The sequence below is a fragment of the Pogona vitticeps genome, chromosome 6 (genome assembly GCF_051106095.1).
Source record: "Pogona vitticeps strain Pit_001003342236 chromosome 6, PviZW2.1, whole genome shotgun sequence".
Classification (NCBI taxonomy): domain Eukaryota; kingdom Metazoa; phylum Chordata; class Lepidosauria; order Squamata; family Agamidae; genus Pogona; species Pogona vitticeps.
This window is the reverse complement of record NC_135788.1, coordinates 33,741,925-33,754,871: the sequence shown is the minus strand read 5'-3', so window position 1 is coordinate 33,754,871 and position 12,947 is coordinate 33,741,925. Positions and strand designations below refer to the sequence as shown.

The window sequence follows — 12,947 nt, the reverse complement described above, 5'->3', positions numbered from 1 at the left end:
GCATGTTTACATATAGAAAAGTTATACGTGTAGTAAGCATGTTGGGAGGGAAATGAGAAAAGATTCAACAATTACCAGAGATCCAGAATCAGAGGAGTGTTCTATTTTTGCTATATGTGCTATTGATTTATTTATTTCAGACAGAAATTGTGGGATCTCCCCAAAAATCTCAATCAACATTGTGAAATGATGCAACATTGCTATAAATATAGAGATTCAAACTTTACATAGCAAAGGACAGCCTGAATGCTGACAACAGCAATGACAGCAGTCAAGATGATCTATAGGCTACCCTCGTCTGCTCACTACCATGCACAAAGTGATACTAAGCAAGGGGAAATTACAGAAGCTGGCTACTTTTTCACCAGTTAATCACCTCATCCAAACACAAAGCAATTGTTTTCCAACAAATGTGAATGGTAGCGGATACAAGGGAGCCCTATATACAACATACAAGGGGAAAAGACAAAAGGACATGGGGGGCACCCTTGTACATTGTATATAGGGCTGCAGCAAACTATAGATAAGTGAAATCACAGGTATCAAACCCGCTGACACAGGGGTCCTACTGTAATTTCCGTCAGACCTCATTGTCTAACAGATTACAAATAACAATATGTACTGTAGAGGTATCTGATATTCCAGGCAACATTCTATGTCTCTCACAAATTGGACCATAGTCCATGAAAGCTTGCAATAAATTTGTTAGTCTTTATAATACCACAAGATTCTTTATTTTTGCTGACGTAGGTTAAACTAAGGCCTCTCATTAAGACCTTTCAAGTGAAATATGGCTGGTGTAGTAACTAGAATGGATAGCCATGTTTGTCTGTGGCAGCAAAAACAACAGTCTTCTATTACCTTAAATTTGTGAATGAGTACAACCTCAAATATATGCTATATTTTTATTATTTTATAAATATATAACTAGACATGGCTTGGTACAAATTGAAGTGCATCTTAGAGCCTTTACAATATATCTTATAGTCACGTAGACAGAGACACTCCCAAAAGATAATTTAGGAAAGGACAGAAAAATTTTAGTGACAGTTTTATAAAGCAGGATAGAAGTGAAACAGCTGGAATGCCTGGTTAACCTGATACACAAGTGTGACTGGAATCCTTCGGGTACCGAGGTAGCTGATCCAATTCTGTTTATGGAGGCATTGATGCTAATGATTTTAAGGATGAGCCATTCTCATGGCAAAATGCCACCAGCTCCTCAGAGAGATTTTAAATGGAGGCTTGAGCAATGTGGAACATTAACTGTGATCCTATCATGTTTAATGGACTATGAACAAGTCCTAAATGTGGTGACTAGTAAAAAGGCTAACACAGAATCACTTCCCTCTCTTCTCTCCTGACTGAAGGCTATATTGACAGGATCTCTGTAAATGGCCATTGAGTTCTTTTTCCTGAGAAACAGGCAGTTCTCTAAAGAAGGGGTTTATATTTGTCTAAAAATCATATTGAACAAGGAAGTCTTCCCTTTTCTCCTTCTCCTGTGAATCACCATGCCAAATGCAGAACACTAGTTGCAATCAGTAACCAGACAAGGCCTTGATACATCTCTCTGCCTTTTAAAATGTTTGTCTGCAATTTCAGAGGCAGATGGGATTGCCATGTTCTAAACAGGACATAACAAAATGCTGGAATAAGTCCTAGGTTGTTTAGTCTTACAACAGCTTTTGACCACTCAATCATTGAGCTAGGTGATGATGAGATAGGTATATCCACATGCTGGCTCTGTAACTGGGTATACCAGAGTGTATTTTAGCAGTTAAAGAGTTGAAAGAGATTATCTTTTGCATGCATAGATGCTTTAACACTGTTGAGGCTTTGCTTTCCTGGAATCATCTAAAAGCTGTGTCAAAAGGAGTGTGTGAATATGAAGATGTGCTTCCTGAATTCGCCACTTGATGTGCAAGTAAAGAAACAGTATGGGAGATGGGAATGGATGGAATCTCTAGAGGTCTCATGGCATAATTCTTGATGGGTTTGGAAAGGGTCAACAACAGAATATTACACACACGTGATATTTTTACTCAGTTCTTCTGACCCAACCCACTCCCAGCAGTGATGGCTGGTAAATGCATCACATGTTGTCCTCAGCCAATGCTGAGGAGATGTAGCTTATGTCCCTGCACATGTTACAGCTTAAATGCTTGTAGACTATATAAACTAAAGCAAAGTTGGAATATTACAGGGAAATGTGCAAGTTTATTAAATATACTTTTGAATCTCCTGTCGTTGAAAGAATGCTGAAGGCAATTTAATATGGCTGTGATCAAAATCCTATACAGTGGTGCCTCGCATAACGTTTTTAATTGGTTAAAAAAAAAACACCTTATGCGAAAAAAACTTTATGCAAAACACCATTTCCCATAGGAATGCATTGGAAACCGGTTAATCCGTTCCAATAGGCACGGATTGGAGTCCTTAAGCGAAAAAACCCATAGGAAACATTGTTAAACGATACAATGTTTCCTCCATTGGAATGTATTGAAGCCGACTCAATACATTTCAATAGCTTTGCGAAGTCAATTTTTGCAAATTTAAGTGTGTCATAAAAGGGTCAAAAATGGTTTTAAATGCTTGGATTAGCTTCTGCACCCTCTAAAACGGATGCAAAAGTTAATTTGGCTTTGATCTGACTTTTCGTTAATTTATGGTGAATTTTTCCCCCCAACTTTTGACAGCTGTCAAAATCTGACAGCTCCATTGTTTCCTATGGGGGAGAAAAAAATTCACAAAAAATTAACGAAAAGTCAGATCAACACCAAATTAAGTATGCACACATTTTAGAAGGTGCACTAACGATTCCAAGCATTTAAAACCGTTTTTCAACATGTTAAGACACTTTTGTAATTGAAAAAATGAACATCGTTAAGTGAAGCAGGGGACCTAAAACCAAAAACGTTAAGCGAAGCATGGTCCCAAAATCGCTATGTGAAAATCGCCCATAGGGAAAAACGTTATACGAAGCACAATCTGACTCTGAAAAAATAAACGTTAAGCGAAAAAAAAGTTAAACGAAGCAAATGTTATGCGAGGCACCACTGTATTTGTGCTGGATTTGACTGGTCCTAGACTCTAGGAGACAATAATCAGGATGGTTTATATTTTGTTGCTTCTACTTTTATATAATATTTTAGATATTCCATCCGTATTTCAATGATTTACTGTTTTTAGCTTTTATTATTATGTTTTTAATTATGTAAGTCACCTTTGGTCCTTTTTAAGGAGAAAAGTGCGGCAAAATTATCAATCAATCAATCAATCTTCTCCTTGAACCAGCAATAATTTCCCTCTTGCAGCCCCTTCCCTGTAAATCCTAAAAAACTTGCTCCAGATGATTTGTCTGGGGAGGATTTGTGGTATCACGGAGGGCTTCAATGGTAACAGGAAGGGATGAAAGCTGTGATTCTGCTGGCATGGAATATGGAAATGTAGCACAGAATTTCAGCCAGTAAAAACAAAAAACAAAAAGAGAAACTGAAAATTCCAAAGTGAAACTAATCTGATGAAATGCACACAATGCAAAGAAAAGTGAAATTTCTGAAATGAGAGCAACATTAAATCTGTACAAGTTCAAAACAATAATGCAATTGTTGTGAACCACCTAAAGGAACATAATTTGGGACTATTAAAATCTCTGGAAAAGGTGTTCTACAGCTGGAGTATATTGTAAACTTTAAATTAAAGGCATAATATTTTTACCAATTTTCAAACATGGTAAATCTTTACATGTAGGATTTTTTTTTTAAAAAAAATTAAAGATGTATGTTCACTCTCCTATTGCATACAGTTGACAAGAATTTGTCATTTTGAAATATATTTTAGCAAGCATTAAAAAATGAAGGGTTGTTAGCAAAGCACCATCCAAACTGATGATGTATTATTGATTACTAGGTAATAGTTGTAACATTTATTAATCATTATAGAAAATTACCAGCCAGAATAAAGAGCCTTCTGTATGAAAAATTAGTGCAACAACACTTTTCTTATAGAAAAGTACTAGTTTATAGGACTGGATTCCATCGGAAATCCATGAGATAGGGACACGGCCTATCCAGGAAAGTATTTTTCAAAGGTGTAAGGGCACAGAATGTTAGTGAGAGACTATAAAGCAAGCTAGTAAGTGCTAAATGGGAATAGCTGTAGGGCAGTGGTGTCGAACTGTGGCCCTCCAGATGTTCTTGGCCCTCAACTCCCAGAAATCCTGGCCAGCAGAGGTGGTGGTGATGGCTTCTGGGAGTTGAAGTCCAAGAACATCTGGAGGGCCACAGTTCGACACCACTGCTGTAGGGGATGCATTAGGAGTTGACCTATGAGCAAATGAATCAAAGTATGGTACAAACAAATAACAGCACATGGCATGGCATCTGGTTTCATTATAAACAGTCATAACTATTTTAAAATAAAGAAGACAAGATATTTAATTACAACTGGAATGACAGACTAATCTATGCAGACAAACTAATTAAGCATTTACCTTGCAACTGAATTGGGTCATCTTTTGCATGGATAGAATTTACCTTTGATCTAGTCCAGCAGAGAACTGGATTTGCTTTGTGTCTGTGTGCTAAAGATAAGCAAGAATTATACCTGAGGTATGTGTGTGTGTTTGTTTTGTGGATGTGTACAGCTGCGTGTTTAGGTATATTTTAAACACACACAGAGAGAAACAAAAATGCTGTTGTGTAGTTACATGAATGGTGTAACTTTTACAGGTGAAGTGCTGTAAATTAAGACCTTAAGAAATCTTCACAGACCTGGGCTGTACACCAGGTTGTGTCAATCAGTATGCAACAAATAATGTCTATGGCAATCTCTTAACCTATGGAAATTCACTTTCAAAAGTTGTGTCTCTGCCTAATTGCACAACAGGATTCCAGCCATATGATACTCAGTGGCTTAGGGGGAAATTCTAACATTTCGAAATAAAGATTTGGTGTACCAAATATGCAAATTCATATGATCGTCTCTTAGTTTATAAGAAAATATGTAATAATGCTGAATGCACACAAATCCTTTTTTGAGCTGTAAAACAATGGCTGAAATCTTGTTTGTGTCAATTCTGCAGTGCAAGGCTGATGTCTTTACCAATGGTGGCTATTTTCAGTAATTAAAGCCTTATTCCTCCCTTGCATTGGCCCCCAAAAAGTTCCAGACAATGAAAGGGATAACTTAGGACTTGCAGTAGTCTTGGAACAGAAGAGGGAAATATTGAATTTTAAAAATATTGTCCTGGCTGATTGGAGCTCACACAATCCCTTCATACCAGAGCTAGAAACCAATAAAATTCCACAACTTTACAGAGAGCCTCTGAGCGCTGTCACAAAGAACTAGATAATTCTGTAACATTTCTTTGGGAATGGAAGACGATAAGTACTGGACTAGTGTTATACATACAGCAAGTTTTTTCCTGATAGCTTCCAGCTTCTCAGTAGCTGCTGCAAGTTCAGCATTTGCTTGGGCCAATGCTTGACGTTTTGGTTCAACATCACAGTATACCTGGGAATTCAGGTATTGCACAGTTATAAATGAAAACAAAGGAAAAAAGTCAAAGGAAAAACTTCAACAAAAATTATAAAACATCAACACGTTTCTCTCTTTAAGAAAACCTGTCCTCTTCTGTTTTCATAGTAGTTTATTAGGCAATACTTCAACTGGAATTGATTACATCCTCCCTTCTTTTCAAGTTGCACTTGAAAAGTCACGGAAGAAACATCATGGAATAGATAAATGAATGCAGTAGATACACATTTAATTAAAGTAACATCCTGGCAGATGATAGATAATCTAATACTTGTATTTCAAGCAATCATTTTCCTTCAAGTTGTACTTGTTATTTGTGTAAGTATCATTATAATTCATTGACTCTGATCTGGAGAAGTGTATGGCTCCTTTCCTTTTCTGTAAAGTCTCTTTACCAACAACACAATGCCACCTGCTTTGTGACCCTGCAAATGTTTTTTAAACACCTCTTGATAGTGTGCATGACAGCGACTGTGCTGACTGGACAAGAAGAAAGAGGGATAAACTACTGTATACTATAATATATAAGAGATAAACTAACGATAAGTATGTACGCCACCAAATATATATTCTCCCAATAAGGGGACTTAAGGTGGCTCACATTATTTAAAACAAAACAAAACAATAAATTATACATTAGAAACAATTAAACTATAGAACTGATTAAAATACATTGAATAATTTACAACATACAGAATGTTAAAAAGTATATTAAGTAAAAATGGGATTCAGGGACTCAATTATTAAAAGCCTGCCTGAAAAGATGGGTCTTCAGCTGTCAGTGGAAGGATTAAAAGGAAGAGGCCAACTTGACCTCCTGAGGAAGAGCGCTCCATGACCTAGAAGAAGCCACAGAGAAGGCCCTCTTTCATGTCCCCATCAACTGAGCATGTCCTGGCAATGAGACTGAGAGGAGGGCCTTCTCTGATGATCTTAAGCACCGAGAAGGCTCATATGGGGAAATATGGTCCTTCAGGTAGTCTGGACCTAAACTGTATAGTGCTTTAAATAAGTAATGACCAGCACCTTGAACTGGACCAGGAAATGGACTGTAGCTGGTGCAGTTGTTGTAGCACAGCTCTCTATAACTGACCCCAGTCAGTAGTCTGGCTGCTGAACTTTGAACTGGCTGAAGTTTCCGAACTGTCTTCAAAGGCAGCCCCATGTAGAGAGAGTGCATTACATTAATTCAAACAAGATGGGACGAAGGCATGCATCACTGTAGCCAAATCAGACATCTCAAGGAATGGCTGCAATTGGCACACCAGCTTAAACTGTGCAACTGCATTCCAGGCCACAGCTGAGACCTGGGTGTCCAAGCTCAGGGATGAACCCAGGAGTACACTCAAGCTGCAAACCTGAATTTTCAGGGGGAGTGTAACCCCATTAAGCACAATTTGCATTCCTATCCCCTCCTCCGCCTTCTGACTGACCAGGAAGACCTCTGCCTTGTCTGGATTAAGATTTGTTTGCCCTCATTCAGCTCATTGCTCCTCTGCCATTGTCATCACTATTGCCTAACTCTTTATATTTATTACCTTAAAGGGAGTATAAAAACCCCTCTCATGACAATGTCTCTCATGACAACAGAAATAAGCAATGATAGACACGCTCTGAGAATCAAATCAGGCCCTCTGCAGCATTGGCTGCTTTTCTTGAATGCTGATTCTGAGAAGAAAAGCATAATGGGAGGCATATGTTTGGGCACTTGCTACTGCACAGACCACCCTTTCCATTACATCTTGGTTCCAAGAATCCCTCTCAGAAACAGCATTCAGAAACAGGACCTGGCACTGTTCAGGCCGATTTTGACTCCAAAGAACAGCTGCTTCCACTTTTATCTTTTCTGGTAGCATTTGCTGCAGGAGAAAGTAGTCTGTAAAAAAAGAAGTCATTAAATGTGGGTGGCATGAGGGGGCAGTGACTCTGCAATGAAGAGTGATATTTTGATGTATTCGCGAAGGCTTTCACGGCTGGGATATAATGGTTGTTGTGGGGTTTTTGGGCTCTTTGGCCGTGTTCTGAAGGTTGTGCTTCCTGATGTTTCACCAGTCTCTGTGGCTGACATCTTCAGAGGACTGGCGTAGGAACTCTGTCCATGCCACTCTGTCCATGGACAGAGTTCCTACTCCAGTCCTCTGAAGATGCTGGCCACAGAGACTGGCGAAACGTCAGGAAGCACAACCTTCAGAACATGGCCAAAGAGCCCGAAAAACCCTCAACAACCAGTGGTAGATTCCTATTGCAGGTGGCAGGTGAGGCTGTGCTGCCTGTATTTATGTTTAAGAGGAAGCATTAACTGAAGGCTTTCTCATTTACATATCCAATGTTTTGGTTCAAAACTTTAAGTTATCCTTGACTACTAGTCAATCTGGCTGGGGCTAATGGGACTTACAGCCCAAAACACCAGAAATGATTAGGTTGGTGCAGATAGCACGAGCATACGTTCATATATTTAAAAGAATATCCATTTGTTATGTTTTAAGAACTATGTAGACAGTTTCTGTCCACCTCCACTTTCACCACATTACATATTGCTTTCTATATGATCCCTGTCAGAAATAGTGCTTCTATAATCAGTAACTACCCAATACTTAAGTAATACAAAGTAAATACTGTACTGTTTATTGCTCCAGCTGCACAATCAGTACCTCATAGAATTTTAATATGTTGATAACCCAGGCACAGAGACCAGCTGCTGCAAATGACTTGGTGCGAACCAGGTTTGGGTTGAACTCTGAGTCTTTCAAGTAATGTTCCTTGACCACTTTCAGACAGTTCTCTGGTATGTGCTCTTTATCGTAATTAATTAAAGCTTGCAAAAAATCATCAACCTGGAAGAAAGTAATTAACGTCCCTAACTCATTATTGAAGAATAACATTTCAAGTTGTCAAATTGCTTTCACAGCTTAGGAAGTAAAAACACCAACAAAATATCTTTCACTTTAAAAACAGCAAATCACATATGAAGTATAGACCTAAAATAGGAAACAGATCTTATCCATTTTCTATCTGGAAACTAAGAGTGGGGTTGCACAATGGAAGAAGCAAGGGATTCTGGCACTTTCCCCTTTAACACTTCTGAAAGAGGGGTGCAGAAGTCCCAGGAAAAATACAGGTTTTCTTTATGAGTCAGTGACTGGCTAACTATAGGACATGAAACAGGTCCTAATAATATATTTAAATATAAAAAGCAGTTCTTTGGAAGTCCTGCTTAAACAAAACTACAGTTTTGTTATATATTTTTCATTATTCTATGATTTTATTGTTGTTTCCTATGTCTCAGTTGTTTCTTTGATTACATTATTTGTTAACCACCTAGAATAGCACCAACACTAATGGGACAGTATATAAATAAAATAAAATAAAAATACATTGGCACATAACTGTCCTTTTTGTCCCAGACTATTTGCCCTTGACTCCACAATTTTTTCTTTAGCTTGTCCCATAGAAGTTAGGACACCTTCCATCTATATTTCTTTAAATCTTTGCAAGTAATTAATGCTCATCAAAGACATAATGGAAAATTACTTATGGTCACAGAACACTTGGTATTTTTATATAGGTCATTGTACAAAATTGCAACCTACTGTACATAACTGTAAATAATGTTCTCAAATTTCATCTGTTTCATATGTACATATTTTCCAAATCAACAAAAAAAATGAACAAAAATGGCTGGGATGAAAAATTGGAATCATCACTGGAGAGAGAAAATACTCCAGAACTTTCACAGTTCCAGTTCCTTTATTCTGCAGTATGATGGCTAGTGTTATAATTACCTTTCCCATAAAGAGTTTAGCAGCTTTCCAGCTTCGATCTTTCGGTACTTTCCCTTTCTTTGCCAATAGCACCATTACTGCAGCCACAACATTGATCACTGCAATTGGTGGATTAGGAAATGCTTTCAGTTCAGAAAGATTCACCTGAAGAACAATGATACACACAAAAATTGCACTGTTATTAACCAAATCCAACAGTAGAAGAACAAGATGCGTTAATGCCATCTTGGAAAGATGCTCTCATTCTCTTCCTTTCTTAAAAAAAAAACAGGCATTGGTAGGTAGTGAGGGAAAGCTGTGAGAATGCAATGAAAGTGCAGTTTTGGTGTCTAGCACTCTATAACAATACCTGGAATATTTTTGCTTCCAAAGTTACACAACATTAAAAGTGCACTTCAGGTTCTAGGAGGAAGAATATTAATTACTTCAAATGTTCTATACAGTGGTGCCTCGCTTAGCGATGTTAATTCGTTCTGAAAAAATTGCTGCTAAACGATTTCATCGCTAAGCGAAACACGGTTTCCCATTGAAATGCATTGAAAACCGGATAATCCGTTCCAATAGGAACGAACTGCCGTCCTTAAGCAAAAATCGCCATAGGAAACATTGTTAAGCGAAACGCGGTTCCCCAATTGAAATGCATTGAAACCTATTCAATGCATCTCAATGGGGGGAAAAATACAACAACAAATTAAAAAAGAGTCAGAATAAAGTCAAATTTGGTTAACAAAGTGTTTATTAAGTGCAATAAACTTTAACTTTATAAATAACAGAAAATATTTAAAAAACAGCAAACATGAGGCTGTTTAAACCATCGTTAAACGAAACAGGGGACCCAAAATGTAATTGCTATGTGAAGCATGGTCCCAATCATCGCCAAGCAAAAATCGCCCATAGGGACCATCACTAAACGAAACACAAAAACGCTCCGAAAAAGTCATCGCTAAGTGATTTCATCGCTAAACGGAGCGCCCGTTAAGCGGGGCACCACTGTATGAGAGTTTTCTCTTTTATACATCTCTTTCCCATTTTGTGCCACAGCTAAAACAAATTTTAGTGTGATGCAATCATCACATTTTCAGTGGAGATGGGCACAACCTAAGTCGTGCTGCATCGCATGACTCGTGCTGTGTGGCACCACAGCTGCTGCGCATTCTCTTGGACCACCATCCTGGCCGGCTGCCCCACTCACAAGCCTCCGAGCGCCACTTGGGTCCTCCTCTGTCCCTGACTGCCCAGTCCAGGAAGGAGCTTGGGCTGCCCTTCTCTGTCTCCTTCAGCAGCTGACCATTCAAGCAAGGAAGCAAGATGGGGAGTCCCCATTTATAGCTGTTGAGTGGTCGGCTGCTGGAGGAAGCGGGGAAGGGCAGCAGGAACAACTCCACAGACTGGGCAGTAGGTGATGGAGGATGGCCTGATTGCATGTGGAGACTTGTGAGTTGTCCAGGTGGTTGGAGGGAATGCACGGCAGCTGTAGCATGACACAGCATGAGTCGTACAACGCGGCATAGCTTAAGTTGCGCCCATCTCTAATTTTCAGCTTTTTGCAGACTTAAGGACCACATGAATATAACTCCACATCTGATTACATAAAACAAAGCAACTGGGCAGCGGCCTTAGATCAGTTTCATGGTATCTGATATCCCAGAATTCCAAATTTAAAAAACGAAGAGTCCGTTTGCCAACAAACAACCAGCAATACAGCTACCATACTGCAGTCTAGTTCTTACCTTATTAAGTGTATTTAGAGCTGCAGTAGCAGCCACCAGGGCAGGTTCAGCTTTCACCAGGTCATCTTCACACTCTTTTTGTTTCTGAGACACTTCTGATTGGATAGCAACAACCTATTTGAACACAGAGAATGTTCACAGACTGGACTTTGTTTTCATATGAAACTGTGTAAGACAGTGAAATTTGTGAGATTTGCTTCTAGGATGGGTTGTAACCTCTCAAGTTGTTTTTGTGGCCCTGCCTACTCCCAACCTATCCCTAACTCCCACTGGCACATTTCCAGTAAGAAAAGATGGGGGAACTAGTGCTCTGGAAGTCTCTAGGAATGATAATTCACCTTTTCAATAAAAGAGAGCTAATAACACCATGCTGATTTTTCAGAACTGAAACTGGATCACTTAAGGTTTACTTCTTTGGCATTTTTGCCAGTTTGTACAGCCCCCAGAAGATTCTGGGATGGAAAAAATAGTCCCTGGGTCTGTGGAGGGTACACCCTCCTATTCTAACAACTCCCAGAAATCCAGGCCAGCACAGCTGGTAGTCAAGGCTTCTGGGAATCACAGTCCCAAAACACCTGTGTTACCCAAGGTTAAGAAGTACAGTGGTGCCTTGCAAGACAATTGCCTCACGGGACGATTAATCCGCAAGACGATTGGCTTTTGTGATCACTGTGGCACTTCGCAAGGCAATGTTTTCTATGGATGATTTTCTTAAGACGACAATTTTTCCCCACTGGAAGGCATTAAATAGATTTCGATGCATTCCAATGGGCAACTGCGTTTAGCAAGACGATGTTTTCTATAAATGATTTTCGCAAGATGATTTTTTCCCCCATTGGAACACATTAAATAGATTTAAATGCATTCCAATGGGGAACCGCGTTTTGCAAGACGATGTTTTCACAAGATGACTTTTTCGTGGAATGAATTAACATCATCTTGCGAGGCACCACTGTACTAAACTAGCAAATGGCAAGATAATGCTACTGAAGTAAAAACTGTGTAATTATTTTAGCATTTTAATTTGTTTTTAATTTTACCCATATTTCATATCCATCCACAATTTTAAATTGTGCAATGCTGTGATAAGAATAAAGAAAGAAAGAAAAACAGGCCAGTTTGTGTTATGCAGTGAGTCAAGTGTGGGGAAGTCCTTAATCAATCCAAAGTCAAACACCATGTAAGCCAAATGTTTCAGGTACTCCCTGAATACAGGAAAATTCCTGATACATTTGATTCCTTTAAAATTGATGGTCTGGCTACAGTAGCTTCAGGTATTGTTGCCAGTGTCCTTAGACAGATGCTGCCATGTTCTATCTACAGCACAGTAGCATTAGATCAAGTCAGTTTCACTCATGGGCAGTCATCTATTGCAACTTCATCCTTCTAGGGAGGGGAATTCTGCCCTGCCTCTTTAAATGGGGCCTGTCTATGAGGCTTGGGGATACCGGTGTCTTGCACATCTGGAGAGAATGGGCCTTCTGCCACTGCTCTTGATGGCCCAAGCTCTGCCTCAGCCTACAATAACTATAAGCTTTTCAGCTTCAGTATGGCAGGTCCAAAAATAGCTTGAAGTGGCTACATGTGATTGATGGTCTGTGTGATTCCCACCCCTACTTCAGCACATTGTCTGAAACAGGATTCCTAGTTATACAGTTGCCTTATAAGCCAGAATTGTAAAGCAAAGCAAAACAACATGTGCTGCTTATATACTGCTCCATAGCACTTAAAGAACTATCTGGGTGGTTTATAAGTTCATTATGCAGGCTACATATTCCCCCCACCGGTGAGCTGGGTACTCATTTTACTGACCTCAGAAGGACTGAAGGCTGAGTCAACCTTGAGCTGACTACCTGGGATTGAACCTGGGTTCATGTGCACAGTTTTGGCTGCG

The 12,947-nt window shown here is 39.2% G+C and overlaps 1 protein-coding gene across 3 annotated transcripts in view; it reads right to left on the bottom strand.

Annotated features, from left to right (window-relative positions):
- The window catches only part of DNAH11 (dynein axonemal heavy chain 11), a 186,984-nt gene that overhangs the window by 53,785 nt on the left and 120,252 nt on the right, over positions 1-12,947 (bottom strand). For all 3 annotated transcript variants that reach the window (XM_020781900.3, XM_073003290.2, XM_078377188.1), the window contains 4 exons: positions 11,054-11,167; positions 9,324-9,467; positions 8,193-8,375; positions 5,416-5,517 (listed from right to left, as the gene is read on the bottom strand). In XM_020781900.3, coding sequence (XP_020637559.3) covers positions 5,416-5,517; positions 8,193-8,375; positions 9,324-9,467; positions 11,054-11,167 — 543 coding nt within the window. The remainder of the gene's footprint in view (positions 1-5,415; positions 5,518-8,192; positions 8,376-9,323; positions 9,468-11,053; positions 11,168-12,947) is intronic.